Source organism: Pseudonaja textilis, chromosome Z (assembly GCF_049901715.1).
Source record: "Pseudonaja textilis isolate UNSWEBS1 chromosome Z, rPseTex1.2, whole genome shotgun sequence".
Classification (NCBI taxonomy): Eukaryota; Metazoa; Chordata; class Lepidosauria; order Squamata; family Elapidae; genus Pseudonaja; species Pseudonaja textilis.
The window spans coordinates 8518770-8536243 of record NC_142008.1 but is presented as its reverse complement, the minus strand read 5'-3'; the positions used below and the strand labels follow the sequence as shown (position 1 = coordinate 8536243).

The window sequence follows — 17474 nt, the reverse complement described above, 5'->3', positions numbered from 1 at the left end:
ACAGACATGACTGTTCGGCCTATGCTGTGATGCTAAGAGAAGTAAAACAAGCTACTTCTCTGCTCTTATTTCAACCAGGGAAAACCACCCAACAGCATTGTTTACAGTTATTCAGTTCCCTAAAAAAAAACCCTGATAACTGGAAGATTCTTAGCTGGGCCACCATGAAGAATTTAACCTTTGTAATTCTCTGAGGACCTGGCTGTTCTCCCAGGCACCATGAACACTATAGATTAAATTTGTTTTTTTATACAGATTGGAATTACTATCTTAACCTTAGACATTTAGACCACCATTTAGACCACCATTTAGAACTGTTGTTGCAATTTGTATTCTCCCCCGAATCACTGCTTTGAGAAGAGCAGCACAAATAAATCAAACTTATTTGGGATTGTAGGAATCTATGGATTCTGATGAAACGGACATGGTCCTCTTCAATATTAACTCTGCCACCCATCTTTGTCCTACTTGGTCAGTGAAGGTGCCCAGAGAGTGATACTAAATCAGATGTATTCTTAAGTGAAATGGTGTGTCTCTCTCCTATCTATTCAAACAGCTAAATAAAACCATCGGTAGCAGTCAATAGAATTACAAATTATAATCTACAAAATGAAGGGCATCAAATTCTATTGCTCCTTACTATCGAGTCCCAAGAGAGCAATCAGTACCCTTGGATGTGGCCTGAATATATACTTTATTAATTCACCAAGCACTTGATGCCATCCAGATGTGTAAGGATTACAATTCTCAGAATTTCAAGCCACCTTTATTGATATAGGTAATCCTTGATTTATTATTGCAATTGAGCCCAAAATTTATGTTGCTAAACAAGACATTGTTAAGTGAGTTTTGCCCCGTTTTACGACCTTTTTTACCACTTTTGTTAAGTGAAACACTACAGTTATTAAGTTAATAACACAGCTGTTAAGTGAATCTGGCTTCCACATTGATTTTGCTTGTCAGAAGGTTGTAAAAGGGGATCACACAACCCCGGTACACTGTAACTGTCACAAATAGGAACCAGTTGCCGAACATTTTGATCACATGACCATGGGGATCCTGCAATAGTTATAAGTGTGAAAAACAAGCCATCCCAAAGGTGCTTTTTCAAGAGGCAACTGGACTGTCTGGTTTTTCTTTGAAGACGTTTCGCTTCTCATCCAAAAAGCTTCTTCAGCTCATTGTGAAATTCATCTGTCTTATTCAGAGTGCTGAAGAAGCTTCTTGGATGAGAAATGAAACGTCTTCAAAGAAAAATGAGAACGTTCAGTTGCCTCTTAAAAAGGTACTTTGGGGACAACTGTGACCTGGATGACTGAGAATCTCCACAGACCAGGGGTGCTTAAATCTGGCCTGCAGGGCCAGCCTGGAAATAGCAAAGGACCAGACTGTGGTGCCTCTGGCAGCCAAAACAGGGCCCCGTTTTGCCTAGCAGGGTCTTGGAGGCTGTCAAGGTCGAGAACGGGGCATGGACGGGCCCCCCCCGTACCCCATTTTGGCCTGCAGGGTGCTGCAGAAGGTGTCTGTCCCATTTATCTCACCCCCTCCCCAGCCAGCCCATGGAGAAGGAGTACAATGCTGATCCAGCCCTTAAAGAAATCCCGTTTGACACCCCTGCCATAAGTCATAAGTCACTTTTTTCAGTGCTGTTTTAACTCCAAACTGTCAACTAAATGAATGATTATAATGGTTGTATCTGTACATACATACATACATACATACATACATACATATATATATATTATACTTAATTTCATTTGTTAAATTTGCCCCCCATCTCATCATGGGGCTATACTAAGTTACTTACAACAGTAAAATAGTGATTAAAATACAATATTAAAGGAATAAAATAATAAATGTAAACAATGGAAGTACAACAATACAAAGTTAAAAAGATGAGTGGGGGAGGTGGAGCAGGAAGTACAGGGGGCCAGCGAGGTCCTTACTTAAGTCCACCAACTACCTTTATTGATGTACTCTCCCATTTGGTCCCCAGGCCAACTAGCAAGCAGTCAGGACTTTAGGCCCTCGCGAAAGGATAGAAGGGTAGGGGTGAATCTCACTCGGGGGGGGGGGGGACGATGTTCCAGAGGACCAGCACTACAGCAGGAAAGGCTCTTCCCCTGGATCCCATAGTTGGAGTTCCTTGACCCACAGGATCCTCAGCAGGTCTCCTCTGCCAGCATGAGTAGGATGGGCTTGTCTGAGCAGCATGATATGGTTCTGAACCTGTTGTGGTTAGCCGGCAGCAGGTGCAGATGGCTAAGGAGAGCGATGACTCTGATGAGGGGCCAGGACCATCAGGGAGTGGACTGCTACCTTCAGAGATTGTGGGGGCTGGCAGCAGTGATGAGGAGGTGCCCAAGGAGCCTGTGCCAAGTCTCGGAGGAAAGAATAATTACAGCAGCACAGGCGACTTGGGAATAAGGCTGCAAGGTAATGGCCCCTCCCTCAAGAGGATAAAAGCCAGGTTTGGAAGAGCGTTCTTTGCAAAGAGTAAAGAAGCTCTGAAGTTCAACTGGTGGAAATCTCAGTTCGTGTTTGGAGAATCTGGTAAATTAGTTGTTATCTCTGGGTTTTGGGCAGCCTTGACAAACAACTTGGCAAGGCTCTTTCTTGTCGGAGCTAATTGTTGGAAAGCAGCCTTTTATCTGTAAAGTGGGCGTTGGTCTTACCTGACACGCCATTTCTAGTCGAGCTGCGAGGATCATCCAGAGAGTGGGAGGTGCTCCAGTCTGCGTCTGTGTAGGCTGGACTTAATCATTAGGGAACGCTCCGCCCTCTGTCACATGGTCCCTTGTAGCCTCCCAGTTTATGCGAAGTCGAGAGAGGAGGAAAGTCGTCTAACTCTCATCTAACTAGACCTAAAGTATCATTGGCTGAAACAAGGTTCCCCCAGACGGAAAAAAAATTAAAAAGGTGGGGCTGGATGATCCTCGCAGCTCGACTAGAAATGGCGTGTCAGGTAAGACCAATGCCCATTCTCCCTCGAGCTGCTCGGATCATCCAGAGAGTGGGACATACCAAAGCTTGGCTGTCCTACGGGAGGGAATCCGTCTGGGGTGGAAGCTCCCCTGGGTCCTTGATGACCCGCTGGAGGACTCGTCTACCAAACGAGGCCTCAGCCGACGCAAAGATGTCAATCTTATAGTGCCTAATGAAAGGGGAGGGGGAAGCCCAAGTGGCGGCCTGACAGATGTCTGAGATTGGAGCCTGGGTGGCCCAGGCCGCAGAGGTGGCCGCACTCCTGGTGGAATGCGCCGTAATCCCACTGGGAACTGGCAAGGCCTGAGACGAATAAGCCTTGGCGATGGTGGCTCTGATCCATCGCCCGATGGTGGAAGGGGACACCTTGTGGCCTAAGGACTTGGGCTGGAAGGAGAGAAATAAAGACTCTGACCTTCTAAAGGGTTGTGTGCGGTTAATGTATATGCGGAGGGCCCGCCTGACATCTAGGGTGTGCCATTGTTTCTCCCTTTCCCGCGAAGGATGGGGACAAAAGTTCGGGAGTGTAAGCTCCTGAGCCCTGTGGAAGGCTGAATTGACCTTGGGCAAGAAGGTCGGGTCGGGGCGTAGAACCACCCGATCGGAATGGAAGATACAGAGGTCCTTTCTCACCGAAAGGGCAGCAATCTCAAAATTCGGCGAGCCGAGGTAATTGCCACCAGGAATACTACCTTAAAGGTCAAAATTTGGAGAGAGGATTCTCTAATGGGTTGAAAGGCGGTTTGGTGAGGGCCACCAGGACCTTGTTAAGGTCCCAAGTGGGGTACCGGTGCACAACAGGGGACGGAGGTTAGTAGCCCCCTTAGGAAGGCCCTGATACAGGGATGGTGAGAGGAAGAGGGGACCCAGATTGTCGCCGGAGATGACAGTTGAGAGGGCCGCTACCTGGCGTCTCAGAGTATTAGGTGAGAGACCTTTTTTGAGCCCATCCTGGAGAAAATTCAAAATCTGGGCCACCGAAGGCGAGAGCGGGTTGACCATGGATGAATGGCACCACCTGCAGAAGCTGACCCAGGTGGCATCGTATATCCGATTGGTTGAAGGCCGTCTGGCGGCCAGGATCGTGTTAATGACCTGGTCAGATAAATTCTCCTTCCTCAACTTTTCCCGCTCAACCTCCACACAGTTAGTTGGAGTCATTGGGGCTCCGGATGTCGAATGGGCCCCTGAGACAGGGAGATCCTGTCCGGAGGGATTCTCCACGGGGAGACACCGAGAGGTTGCGGAGGTCTGCAAACCATGGTCGCCTGGGCCAATAGGGGGCCACCAAAATCAGATCTGCCTTCTCCTGGATCAGTTTCTGAATGACCCTGGGAAGCAAAGCTAACGGGGAAGGCGTGCAGGAGTCCGGGGGGCTACGGACAGCGAAGTGCGTCATGATTCTCGGCCCCGGGGGAAGGGAATCTGGAGAAGAACCGAGGGAGCTGGGAGTTGCAGGGGGATGCACAGAGGTCCACTAACGGGAGACCGAAGATCATGGTCGCCTCCCTGAAAAGGGATGGATGAATGCGCCACTCGGACTGGTCCATGGTGGCCCTGCTTAACCAGTCCGCTCGGGTGTTTGAGGCCCCCGAAATGTGTTCTGATTTGATCGAGAGGAGGTGACGCTCTGCCCAACGGCAGAGTCTCTCGGCCTCTCTCATCAACCGAATAGACTGGGTCCCACCTTGCCTGTTGACATGGTCCTTGGCGGTAACGTTGTCCGTGAGAATAAGGACGTGCTGCCCGCATACCTGAGGCAGGAAGTGGCAGAGGGCCAGGTGGATGGCGTGGAGCTCCAGCCAGTTTATGCTGCAGGCCCGCTCTGCATGGGACCATTTGCCCTGTGTTGTAAGGGACTGGAAGTGAGCGCCCCAGCCGCTCAGGCTGGCGTCTGTGGTGATGACGAGACACTGGGGATCTTTGAAGAGATGACCCCTGTTGATGGCAGGGTTGGTCCACCAGAGGAGAGACGAGAGGACCTTTGGAGGTACCTTGATGGAGGATTTTGAGTTGCTTCTGCCGGACCTTTGAAACGGAAGCAGGAGCCACTGCAGGGACCTGGTATGAAGACGGGCCCAAGGAATAATAGAGATGCATGAAAGCATTTTTCCCAGTAATTTAGATAAATCTAACAGAGAAGCCCTCTTTGATCGGCGAATAACCTGAATTGAATTTCGAATACTCTGAAGCCTTTCCAGGGAAAGGAACACTTTTTCTCTGCACCGTGTCAATGATGGCCCCCAAGTGGGCAATTCGGGTAGAAGGGACCAGTTGGCTCTTTTTTTGGTTGACCAGGAAACCATGGGCGTGGAGGGCGGAGAGAGTAGTCTTGGTGTCCCGCTCTGCTTGGGATTGTGAATGGGACAGGATGAGGATATCATCCAGATAGCAGTGGAGACGGACCGGGCAGTCCCTTAAGCGAGCTGCCAGGACCGCGAGGATCTTAGTGAAAACTCTGGGAGCGGAGGCTAACCCAAAGGAAGGGCCACATACTGAAAATGGTGGTGATTGTAACAGAATCTAAGGAATTTAGAGTGTGAAGGCCGAATTGGGATGTGGAGGTATGCCTCAGAGAGGTCTATAGAAGATAGCCAATCTCCTTGCCTGGTACCCTGCAAAATGGATTGGAGGGTGTGCATTTTGAATTTGCGGGGGTTTAGGAAGCGGTTGAGCCGTTTGAGGTCCAGGATAGCCCTCCATCCTCCCGAGGACTTGGGAACCACGAAGAGGTGGGAATAGAAACCCTGCCCTCGCTGAGAGGGGGAACTGGCTGGATGGCCTGGATGGAGAGTAAGTGATGGATGGCCGCATCCATTAATTTGCGTTGGAGGGGTCCCTAGAGGAGGGAGATGACATGAAGAACTCGGGAGGTTGAGAGTTGAACTCCAGAGCGAGTCCAAACCTGATGGAGTCCCTGACCCATCTGTCGGAAGTGTTAGAGTCCCACAGGTCGGCGAAATGCCTCAGCCGACCACCAATGGGGGGAAAAAGAAAGGATTCATTTGGAGCGCCGGAAGGGTCTCCCCCCGGAACCCCTGAAGGGACGCTTAAATCCTCCGCCCCTCCTATTTCGATCGCTCGGGTTGGAACGATCCTGGGAATATGATGCTCTATACGAGGGAGGTCTCGGGTACCTGGGGGGGAAGGGGGACTGGTAGAAGGACCGGGAGGATCCTCTTCAAAAGGTCTGAGGGACTCGGGAGTCAGGCCTCCGAAAAAGAGGAGGAAGGAATTTCTTCTTTCCCCTAGTTTCGGCCAAGAGAGGGTCCAGGGTCGGCCCAAAGAGCTTCTCCCCTCTAATGGGGGTGGAGGCCAGCTTGACCCTATTCACGTCCGCCTGCCATGGTTTGAGCCAGAGCAGGCGGCGGGCAGTGACCTGGGACGCTAACGCCCGGGAGGCGAATTTAACCGATGATGGTACGTGGCGTCCGCTGAGAACTCTGCCGCCGCTGTGATTTTGGCAATGTCCTGCAGCGCCCGTGTATTGGATGGAGGGATGTGGGCCTTCAGTTGATGGAGCCACCTGATAGAGGACCTGGTAAAGAAGGAGGCTGCGGTGGCCGATCTAATTGCCCAGGCGTCGGCTAGATGAGCCCGCCGCAAGGCCAATTCAGACCTCCTATCCTCGGGTTTGAGGGCCTCCAGTGGGTCACTCGGGGAAGAGAAAGAGGCGAGACCAACAATGGGCTCGTCCACGTCCGGGGTATTGAGGAGGGAGCAGAAACCCGGTTCGAGGTTAAAGAACCTCTTATCCTGTGTGGATGGGGCCGGAGGAGCCCCCGTAAACCCAGTTGGTTGGAAACCAGATCGTGGAAAATGGGAGGAGCGGGAATCACATCCTCGGCCACCACGGGCTGTTTGAACATTGCAGTCCTCCGGTTCCTCCCCAGAGGAGTGGGGGACAGGGGGAAGTTGAGTGGCCAGGCCCGAGGTGTTCTTGGCCTTAAACAAGATGGACTTAAACATGTGGGGCTTGAATAACCCCACAAAGGAAGGCTGGACGGGGTAAGGCCTCGTCCTCCGACAACTCTGCTTGCATCGGGTCTAAATCTGAAAAGGGTTCCCCATGGAAGGTGGATCCCCATTCAAGGTGCTCCTCCTCCCTGTATTGGTCTAAAATTTCCATTCCCTCCTCCGGTTCCCTTTCTGGAAGAGGGCTGGCCCCCGGGAGGGTACCTGACCAGGAGCAGGGTCCAGGGCGGGCATGGACCTAGTTGGCACCGGTTCTTGCGCGGGAACCGTCTGAGGAAGGCTTGATCCGGCCATCTGCTGCATGCCTTGAGCTATCCCCTGTTGAATAGCCTGCTCCATCCAAGTTCTCATGTACTCAGGCATCTCGATCGTGGTCCTCCTGTCTCAGGCCAGCGGCCGTGGGAGTGAAGGTTGCTTCAGGCATCCGGCTGGTAGCTGGTCCAGGGTCGTGAGACTCCTGGGATGAGCTGTGCCTGGAGAGGGGAACAAACTGGAGGGGGGTGTGCCTGGAAGTAGAAGGGGCAGCTGGGGGTGATGGTTGAGTCACCCTAGAGCGCCTATCGAACTCCCTCTCTAGTGCCTTATGACGCCTTAAGGCAACCCTTTGAGAGGCCTTAGAAGTCTCCTGGGAGGTTTCCTTAGCCTGTCTGCGCACATGATGAGACTTAGATTTCGCCTTCAAAGAATGGCGGGAGTTAGGGTTATCATCTGCCATGGTAAAACAACAGAAGTATCAAAATGAATATATAGAAATATATATATGTGTGTGTGTGTGTGTGTGTGTGTGTGTGTGTGTGTGTGTGTGTACAGGCGGTTGGCACGCCTAGGAATACGACCTGGGTAAGGCCAGGTATCCAGAAACTGGCCCGCGCCCCCTTCTGGAATTTGCAATGAATAATCTGAAAATATGACCAAAAAAAAATTTTTTTTTTTTTAAAAACTGCCACAGATATAGACTTTTAATGTACAATTATATCCCACCAGGATAAGGATCCAGGAAAACACACTGCAGCGACAGTGATGGAAGCTAGGTCTCTCTAAGCAAATCTGAGAGAGAAAAAATGCCAATTGAATGAGATTGGATTACCCATGTAAGGAAATATGAAGATATTCTGTATTAGACTGAATAACAACCTGGCAGTTGGTAAAAGGAAGAGAAGCCAATCAGCCAAATCAATGCCAGCAATACAAGGCCTCAGGCAGCTTCCCCCCCTCAGGGAGGGAGTGGCTGCTTTTCTAATTCCCCATCCTGAGATCTGCTGCGGAAGCCAACACTTACACCAACCATTAACAGAGTAAAGAGTAAAGAACAGCTTTCTTTTTCCCCTCTGGGAGAGGGAGATAGAGAAATCAGCCCTACTAGGCCTGGAAGCCTAAGCCTAGGGCCAGCAGAACGTCGCAGCAATAGGAGGCCTGCAAAATGTCGCCCGGCCATGAGGCAGAACCCAAAATGGCAGTCGCCTGGAAATCGAAAGTGAAAGGCAAAGCGTGGGTGGGTGCATCCTGCAAGCCACGAGGGCGAGGATGCTGAAATTGGCGTTAGTGGGGGGAAAACCAGTATAAAAAAGGCTCCAGACCTTAGAAAGGCACCAGGACAGCAAGGCAGGAAAAAAAGAAATAAACAGCAGGGGGTAGGGGGGGTGTTAGCACTAAGTGTTGCTAAGCTGCCCGCCCAGTCCCCTGGGGGCGAAAAATGCACACCCCTAAGTCTCAAGACACCCCCCAGATGCGCAGAGGCTAAGGAAATAATAAGCTTAAATCAAACCTGAACTGAAATATTATCCTGCTTGAATCAGCCAAAGAGTGGGAAGCACAATCAAAACACACAGCCTAACTCTGCAAAGGCTGGACATAAACTGGGAGGCTACAAGGGACCATGTGACAGAGGGCGGAGCGTTCCCTAATGATTAAGTCCAGCCTACACAGACGCAGACTGGAGCACCTCCCACTCTCTGGATGATCCGAGCAGCTCGAGGGAGAAGAATAAAATTCGTGATTAAACCTTGAAAGGTAGGGGCTGCTGCCTTTGTCTGTGTTTGCTATCTGGAAACTCAGTTGGGTCAGAACAGAACCCATGTCATACCAGGCTTTAAAGGTAATAGCCAAAATCTTGAGCTACATCCAGAAGCAAACTAGCAGCCAATGCAGCTCATGAAACAGTGGTGTAACATGGATCATTCCGTGGCCCCAAAGACTGCTTCTGATGCCACACCTTGTCCCAGTTGAAACTTCCAAAGGCATTTCAAGGGTGGCTCCATATAAAGCGCATTGCAGTAGTTCAGACAAGAATGACCAAATGCAGGGAGCCTATAAATGAATGACCAGGCTGAGCTCAAGGGAAAAGTCAAATGTATCACCAGTCTCCCTTCTTATCCATAAGAAATCTAAAATCAGCCCACCTGGAATTCCATAGACCAGGGGTGTCAAACGTGGTCACTGAGGGCCACATCAGCGTTGTGTTTGGCCTCGGAGGCTGGAGTGGGCATGGCCAGCTCAATGTCAATGTTTTATGCTGCAACAGCCTCCTGCAGTCCTCTGCCAGAGAAAATAGAGCTCAAGGGGGCGGCATGCTCCGTTTTTGGCTGCAACAGCCTTCTGCAGCCCTCTGCCAGCAAAAATGGAGCTTAGGAGGGCTGTGTGTGGCCCTCCTGAACTCCATTTTTGCTGGCAAAGGCACCGTGCGCCGGTCCTTCACTGTTTACAGGGTAGCCCTGCAAGCCAGAGTTAAACACCTTGCGGGCCAAATCCACCTCATGGGCCTGCCATATCTTTATCTACTGCCAATTTGCTTTGACCATTAGTAGTTCAGATTCTTATAGAGGGCATTAGCACACAATAAACCTACACCCATTTGTACTGCCTAGACTCCTGATTTCCTGGGCTTGACAAGAGTCCTGATCCAGGAAAGAAAGGCTGCAGCTGGTGCACTAACTGAAGCTGTGCTACGGCTCTCCTAGGCATGACTGACAGCTGACCTTCGAGAAAAAGTTGCGAGTCCCCCAAGTCACAAAGTGGGTCTGAACAGGAAAGGTGCAACCCCGTCCAGAATTAAAGATGTCAAAGACCCCGATCCTGAAGTTCCATCGTGCACTCCAAACCACTCAGTCTTGCCAGAGTTCGGTTGTAGTCTGTTGTCCCCTTCTAGGCCCCTAATGCCTCCAGGCACTAGGAAAGCATAGCATCACTCAGGTCATGCGGATATGTGAAGTTGCATATCATCAACATATTGATGATATTTCAACTCATGCTTATGGATAATCTCACCCAGTGGCTTTTTGTAGATATTGAACAGAAGTAAAAAGCAGGGTGGATCACAATTTAAATCAGAATTTAAATCACTAGTAAAAAGGCTTGATTTAAATCAACTCAATTTAAATCATAATTTTTAAAGAGCAACTGTCACCTCTGTCCCACAGAGGCTCCTCCCCTAACCTGCTGTTGACTCAACTACAGTCCCAATATTGCAGAATATACAGCTTCATGGTACATAACTAAGCTCCATTTCATGCTGAATAAGTTAAAATTATTAATGTATCTTAAATAGAAAACTATCTTTAGATAAGATTTTTACTCCAAAAGCATTTTATTAAAATAAATTTGATAAAAATTAAAAAAAATGATTTAAATAAAAATCCAGTATTTTTTTAATTTATTTTTTAATCGATTTTTATCCGCCCTGGTAAAGAGAGTCCCGAGTCCTGCAGTATACCATAGGAGAGCGGCCAAGGATTGGCTTTCTCACTCTCTATCAACACTTCTTGGAACTATATACCCAAAATATCTGGAGAATATCCTATTTGGGGAAGGATGGTTTAAAACATTGCCCTCAGTTTCTGATTTCATAAACCAGCATAAAACCAAAGCAAAGTAAGTGATAGAAAACATGCTGTAAATATGTTACATTAGGAGGCTTATTACACATATTATTCTAAAATGTAGAGTAATCTCATTTGAAGATAGCACTGTGGAAGAGACAATGCTTTTATTCGCTTGAATCTTTACTATACAGAAAAAGCTCACAAAGTTTAAAGTAGCTCGTTTTTTGTTAAGCTGTGCAGAAAAAAGTATTGTTCATTCCTGCCATCAGTACCTGAACAGCAATGACAAATGCAGATTTAAGCATAAGGAAAAATGTAACAAAGAGATGAATTCCTAACTAAGTGTAAATTATGGAATTTCTCAATAGAATTATTTGATCCCAGTGGGTATATACAGAAGTCAGCTGAAAAGCAGTTTGCAAAAGCAAATGTTGCTGAACACTTTTATATGATAATTATATATTATATGCTATAGTAAAATCTTGATTTTAATGGAAGGAGGGGTGTTTAGTAAATCTAAAGGCCTGTAAAATCTGAAAAGTGCTTTTTTTCTTTTAATATCCTTCTTTCCAATTCCACAACTGCTGCAGAAGGAATAATAATTTCCCCCAGTGCTGCTTTCCCATAGCCACCAAGATACTAATTTGCCTTCTTTGGCATGGCCCAGTCTTACAGTAAAAGCCCAACAATTACAAGGAAATAGATTAAAAGTATGCAACCAGCCCCTTCCTCATTGAACCCCTGATCTTCTCCATCCTGTCACATAGACCACTGGCTTACTCATCCTAGCGATCTTCCATAAAACTTCCCAGAACATCAGCAAAATCTATTAAATCAACTTCATCAAAACTTCAAATTTTGTCTACTGCATCCAATTTATCCACTACATTGAAGATGTTATCCATTCGGTCATTTCCAACTCTTGGCAATTCTACAGCCCAGGTCTCACCATTTCTATCAAACTTACACTATTTTTTAAAGTTTTTCTGTGCTGTGATTGTTGTCAGCTTTAATAATATCTCCACTAAATTAAGTTCCATTAAATATACCATGAAATGTTTATTACCCAGAAAAGCCTTTTCTGCTGTGGCTCCCACCTCTGGAATATCATGCCTCTCAAAGTGAAATCTGCCCATTTCTTGACTTTCCAAAAGGACCTAAAAACCTTTGCCAACTGGTTACTAAACCAAGACGGCTGTTAAGTGACTCATGTCCAATTTTACATTTTTTCCCCGCAATGATTGTTAAGTAACTGCAGTTGTTAAGCAAATCACACAGTCTTGAAGCAAATCCAGCTTCCTCTATTGCCTTTGTCAGATGTCGACTGGAAAAAAATCACAAATGATGATCTCATGACACCCCCACCCACCCCCAAAATGCAGCAACCACTGGAAATACATGCCATTTGCCAAGCACCTAATTTTGATCCCATGGCCATGGGGATGCTGCAACGATCATAACCTTGAAGGCCAATTGTAAGTTTCTTTTTTCAGTGCTGTTGTAACTTTCAGTAAATGAACAGTTTATAAGTGAAGGAGTACCTATAAATACTAAACTTGTTCATGTCTTCAGGCTCTAAACTGGGGAGGGGGGGAGTTTACACAAAGGTAAGATCTGGTGACCTCCCTCATTTGGTCCATAGACTTTCTTTATCCACTGATTCCAACAGACAAGCTCATTTAAAAATATTATTCACTGGTGCTAGTGGACACACGTTATATAAAGGAGTACAAATACAAGTATGAACAGTTACATATACATATATACTATAAGTATATATAATGTGTTTCCCTGAAAATAAGACCCTGTCCTTTTTTTTTGCCACCAAAAAAGGCACCGGGTCTTGGGGGTGGGGGGGAAGGACTCACTTCACTTGCATCCATCACCCCCCACCTCCTTTTCGCTGTCAGAGGCCTTCAGGAACTTCTTCTGTGGCAGGCAAGGCTTTCCTGAAGGAGCTCTGCAGCCGATAACAGAGCTCCAGATCGATCTGCAGTTCTGTTATTGGCTGCAGAGGTCTTCAGGAAAGCCTTGCTGGCTGCAGAAGAAATAGGCCGGCAAGGCAGGTGTCGGGGTGTGTGCCTGTCTGCAACTGTCCAAAGGTAAGTAGTAGGGCAGCTCCTCCACCACCCATTCCCACCCTAGCTTAATTTTTACCCATGCACCCTGGAATGGGCGGAGTTTTAATTAGGACTTATTTTGGGGGGAAGTGTAAAAACCAAGCTAGAACTTACTTTCAGGGTAGGTCGTATTTTCAGGGAAAAACAGTAGACAGGAAAAAATGTAATTAATTGCTCGTTTTTTTAGGTCCATTAATTCCCCCCATGTATTCCACAGTAAAATGCAACTCTGGTTAAAGAAAGTGGCCCCTGCCCACTCTGTTCTTCATAGCAGACATACATATCTCTATAACTAAGCAAATGTCTGTATTTGAACATTTTCAAAATCCTGTAAATTAAAACTGTGAAAGAGAGAAACAAATGACACATAGTAGAAAACATCTCTGCATAAAAGATAGGCTTACCTATCCCAATCATCATCTCCAGTTCTCCTTCTCCAAGATCTTTCTGCACCAGGTTTATGACAATCAAAGTCATCCTCTATAAACAAAAGACATTTGATAATTTGAACAATATGAAACAAATGCTTGGATTCTCAGACAACAGTACTGATATTATTTTGAAGAATCATGGCTAGAGTCATCCTATAGGAGAGTTAGGCGGCATATAAATTTAATAATAAAATAAGCAATGCTGGGTTTCTGCACTGTCCTTGTAGGAAAACAACTTTAAAATAGCTTTTAATCATTTTTTTAGCAAGAAGTACTGCTGGGTATCAACTTTTGTAAGAAAGTTGCTTTAATGAAAATGAACAGCAAATACTATAGACTGGCATGTGCAACAAAAGGTTGAAAAATTTAAGGTGATTCTTACAAGGCTCTGACTATCCAGTATCTCCAGACCTGATCTGACTCTTCAGGAGAAGAGAAGTAATTTGATTCATCTGGATAATCAAGATAACAAGTTCGTCCCATATAGCCAATTATTAAAAATTATATAAACTGCAGTCCAAAATAATCTAGGTTGCTTATCCCTCCTATAGGAATTCCTTTTTAAAATTCTAGTATCTACTGGAAGCTCTGTATTCATTATGTAGCATCAACAGGCATTCACAATGAGTATTTTCAGTACATATCTCATCTAGGTCAAGGGTGTCAAACCCAATCGGGCCTTTGCGGAGATGGCCTGTGCAGACCATCAGTCTGGCAGGCCTGATCTAAATGATGTTCACTAAAAAGCTTCAACAAATTATTTGCCTAATTATCATTCAAAAATCTATTTTACACTACAATCCTATATATGAAACCAAATTAAATCTCAGCAAAATGTAGACTTTGTTTATCTAGAAGTCCCTTGAATTCAAGAGAATTCCATCTTTAGGCCATGATAAGAGATGCAGTTGCAATTATTTGGAAGGAACTGCTAGAACAGGAGTCCTGAAACCTCCAGTCCATGGACCGGTACTGAGCCTCAGCATGCCAGAAACCCTGCCACAGAAACAAGTGAAGAAGCCCCATCTGTGGGATGCAAGCAGCACACAAAACCACACCTTCTCTGGTCTGTGGAAAAACCTTTCTCCACGGAACCAGTCCCTGGTGCCCAAAAGGTTGGGGCCACTGTGCTAGAAGATCTGAGTAGGTTTTTTCCTGGACTCATGTCTTCAACTGTAGAGCTAGTGTAGGCCATAGCCAGGAGATTCTTTGTCCAGCAATAGTTTCTGAAATAAGATATTCTGCTATCATTTATACTCTCAGTATATTACAATTAACAAATTAATTCCTATGGAATCTATTCAGAAATTGCAACTGATTCAAACTGCAGTAGCCCAGCTGCTGATGGGGCAATGTCAGATTAACCAAATGTTCTCCACCTTGCAGGAGCCACACTAGGTATCACTACACTTCTGAGTACAATTCTATATGCTGGTCATTGCTTATGAAGCCCTTTATGATTTGGGGTCTTCAGGACTGTTCCTGAAGTAGAATTTCTCTGGTCTGTGGATTCTGTTCAGGTGAGGATGCCAGTGATTAATGAAACTAACTCTCCCCACTAAGGTTTTAGATGAGGGGAGTACAAAACAAGTTTCTTTTGGAATTCTTTGTTCCTGTCTCCCCAAAATCAGAACAGTTCCTTCCTTTATTGGATTCCAAAAGCAGGAGAATATTATACTTTGGGCCTTCAAGGAAAGGTAATAAGATTACCTATGTCAGGTCATTATGACTTACTGCTGTAGGCTGCATAAAATGAAATGTGGCATACAAATTATGCGAAATAAATGTTTACAGAAACCTAAGTTACTCACTTCTTGTATTATTCATTTATGCACATGGAATTTATGCAATGTCTTCTATAATATTGGAATATATACTTAACCAATAGATTTAAGGATTCATAACAACTCTTAACAATGTTTCTGTTCCATACTTTCAAAAAGAGAAAGGAAGGTAGGAATATAACATGTCAGTTTTCTTTAACTGATGTCCTCCCTATATGCTGAAATATAACTCTCATAATTTAATAAAAGAAAATGTATGAATGAAGACTTCTGCTCTCTTTTATGCTGAAACCTCTAAAATACTGAAAGAAACTGAATAGGGCACACTGTCAACTGGCAAAAGGAAGCTTTGCGTTTAACTACAGAATGTACTTCCTTAAATTGGGACAATACCATAAACATGTAAAACAGGCTGGGCAAATTAATAGAAAATAAAACTACTAATGGCTATTAAGCCTGGTGGAAATATATTTTCTGCAGCTTTGAATGCAATATTATCATAAGTATTAATTGCTGAAGAACATAAACCAAATAGATTAATGTATCCTCAAATTCTGCTTCTGGACCTCTCAGACATAGATGGCCAGTCAGTGGGGGAGGTGGGGATTTAAAAAGGATGCTGGACCAAATCAACATTTGATCTGTTATAACACAGTATACTCACTCATTTAGAGTTTCTAGGTTTAGCAGTTCATATGTACTTTGAATAGCTAAATCATATGCAAATAGTATTGTGATAAACAAGCCAAATTCATTTATCATATTCTACTTAATGAAAGTTCTCTAAAACACAATTCAGTACACTACCAAATATTCAAATCCGAAATCCAACAGCTGTTTAGTTCAAGAAAAGAATTTAAATGGCACAATTTGTTTGAAGGGAAAAGGATACCTGATAATGAAGCTCTGACATCTGATAATAAATACACAAAACAATACTGTAATTAGAAGCATCTAAGGATCACAGTCCAACATTTAATGATTTCGACCATCCAAGTTCCTCTTGCATTAACAATACTAGATTTCCAGATTTTCCACTAATATATGCTGTAATTGTTCTCTAAAAGATTTTTCATCATACTTTGCATTTTAAGGCTCAAGTATGGACATAAGAATGCAAAGAAGAAATAATACTAGCCAGGTCACCTATGACAAGAACAATTCAAACTGCAAGAACTTTAAATATTTGCAGAAGAGTTTCCAATATCCTCTTACCTTACTACTATAGACAGTCTACTATACAGTATTGTATCTTATAACAAGTTTCCAAAGCATCTTATATCAACTGACAATTAGAATTAATTAATCAGGAAGTGGTTTAGACTACTAGAAGATAGATCTTTCAAGTTCAAGCAATATTTTAATATTTATATAGCATACTTCACAGTCTTGACATGTGAACTAAAAACCTTCCATCAGTTGCAAGCATACCTGCCATTTGATTCTCTCATTTTATTAGGCAAATCTGGAATCCCCAAAACCACCAATTCAGAATAGCCATCTAAAGATATAGAGATCTCTTTTCAGAGAAGCCTTTCTAAGTATGTGTTCCCTTTCCTCCTTGAATAATATATAATTGCAAGAACACTAGATATTATGATACCAATATTCTTACAAAAGTAGTTTTCTATGTCTACCGAACAGGTATCTTATCTATTTAGAATACAAATTGTGAACATATGTGCTGCCTAACTATATTTCCCTATGTGGTATAGCTGTATTATTACTATCTGTCTCATCTGCTCTACTACCTCCTCCAATGATAATTGGTATCATTATGATTATTACAACTGTTGTTTTGCATGTACACTGAGAGCTTTGCACCTAAACAAATTCCTTGGGTGTCTAATCATTCTTGGACAAATAAAGTATTCTATTATATAAATGGAGGCACTTATAGAATAATTATATAGGTAGTAATTATATTTTAAATCCTAAAAAGGAAGATGTAAAACTCAACAGTCCAAACAGCCTAGCTATGAGTAGATAGCATAGTACCTATAACATTATCTTCCTCCCTTAAATCTTAGCTACTAAAATGTCACTCTAACCTAGGTAGTATAGTTACTTTGATTTTTTTTAAATATTGTGACTATTTTAGTATGCAACTTCATGTTATTAAATTTGTTTCTAATTTACACTGGTAATTTTAGAACTGCCACAAACTTTAACTTCTAAGTAGAAAACAATTCTTGACCAGCTGCTGAGAAAGGTATATTTTTATTAGAGATCAAATGTATTGTAGGTCATACATAGCCAGAACTGAGATTTGCACAGCAAAATCTTTAGCTTACACTTTTTCTTGCTTGCCCCTCGTCTTTCATTTCCCACTCCAAGGTAACCAATTAAAATCTTGCAAGC

At 44.5% G+C, this 17474-nt stretch overlaps 1 protein-coding gene across 1 annotated transcript in view; it reads right to left on the bottom strand.

Annotated features, from left to right (window-relative positions):
- The window catches only part of RBM33 (RNA binding motif protein 33), a 121840-nt gene that overhangs the window by 101320 nt on the left and 3046 nt on the right, over positions 1–17474 (bottom strand). The window contains 1 exon segment of the mRNA XM_026718351.2: positions 13303–13378. Coding sequence (XP_026574136.2) covers positions 13303–13378 — 76 coding nt within the window.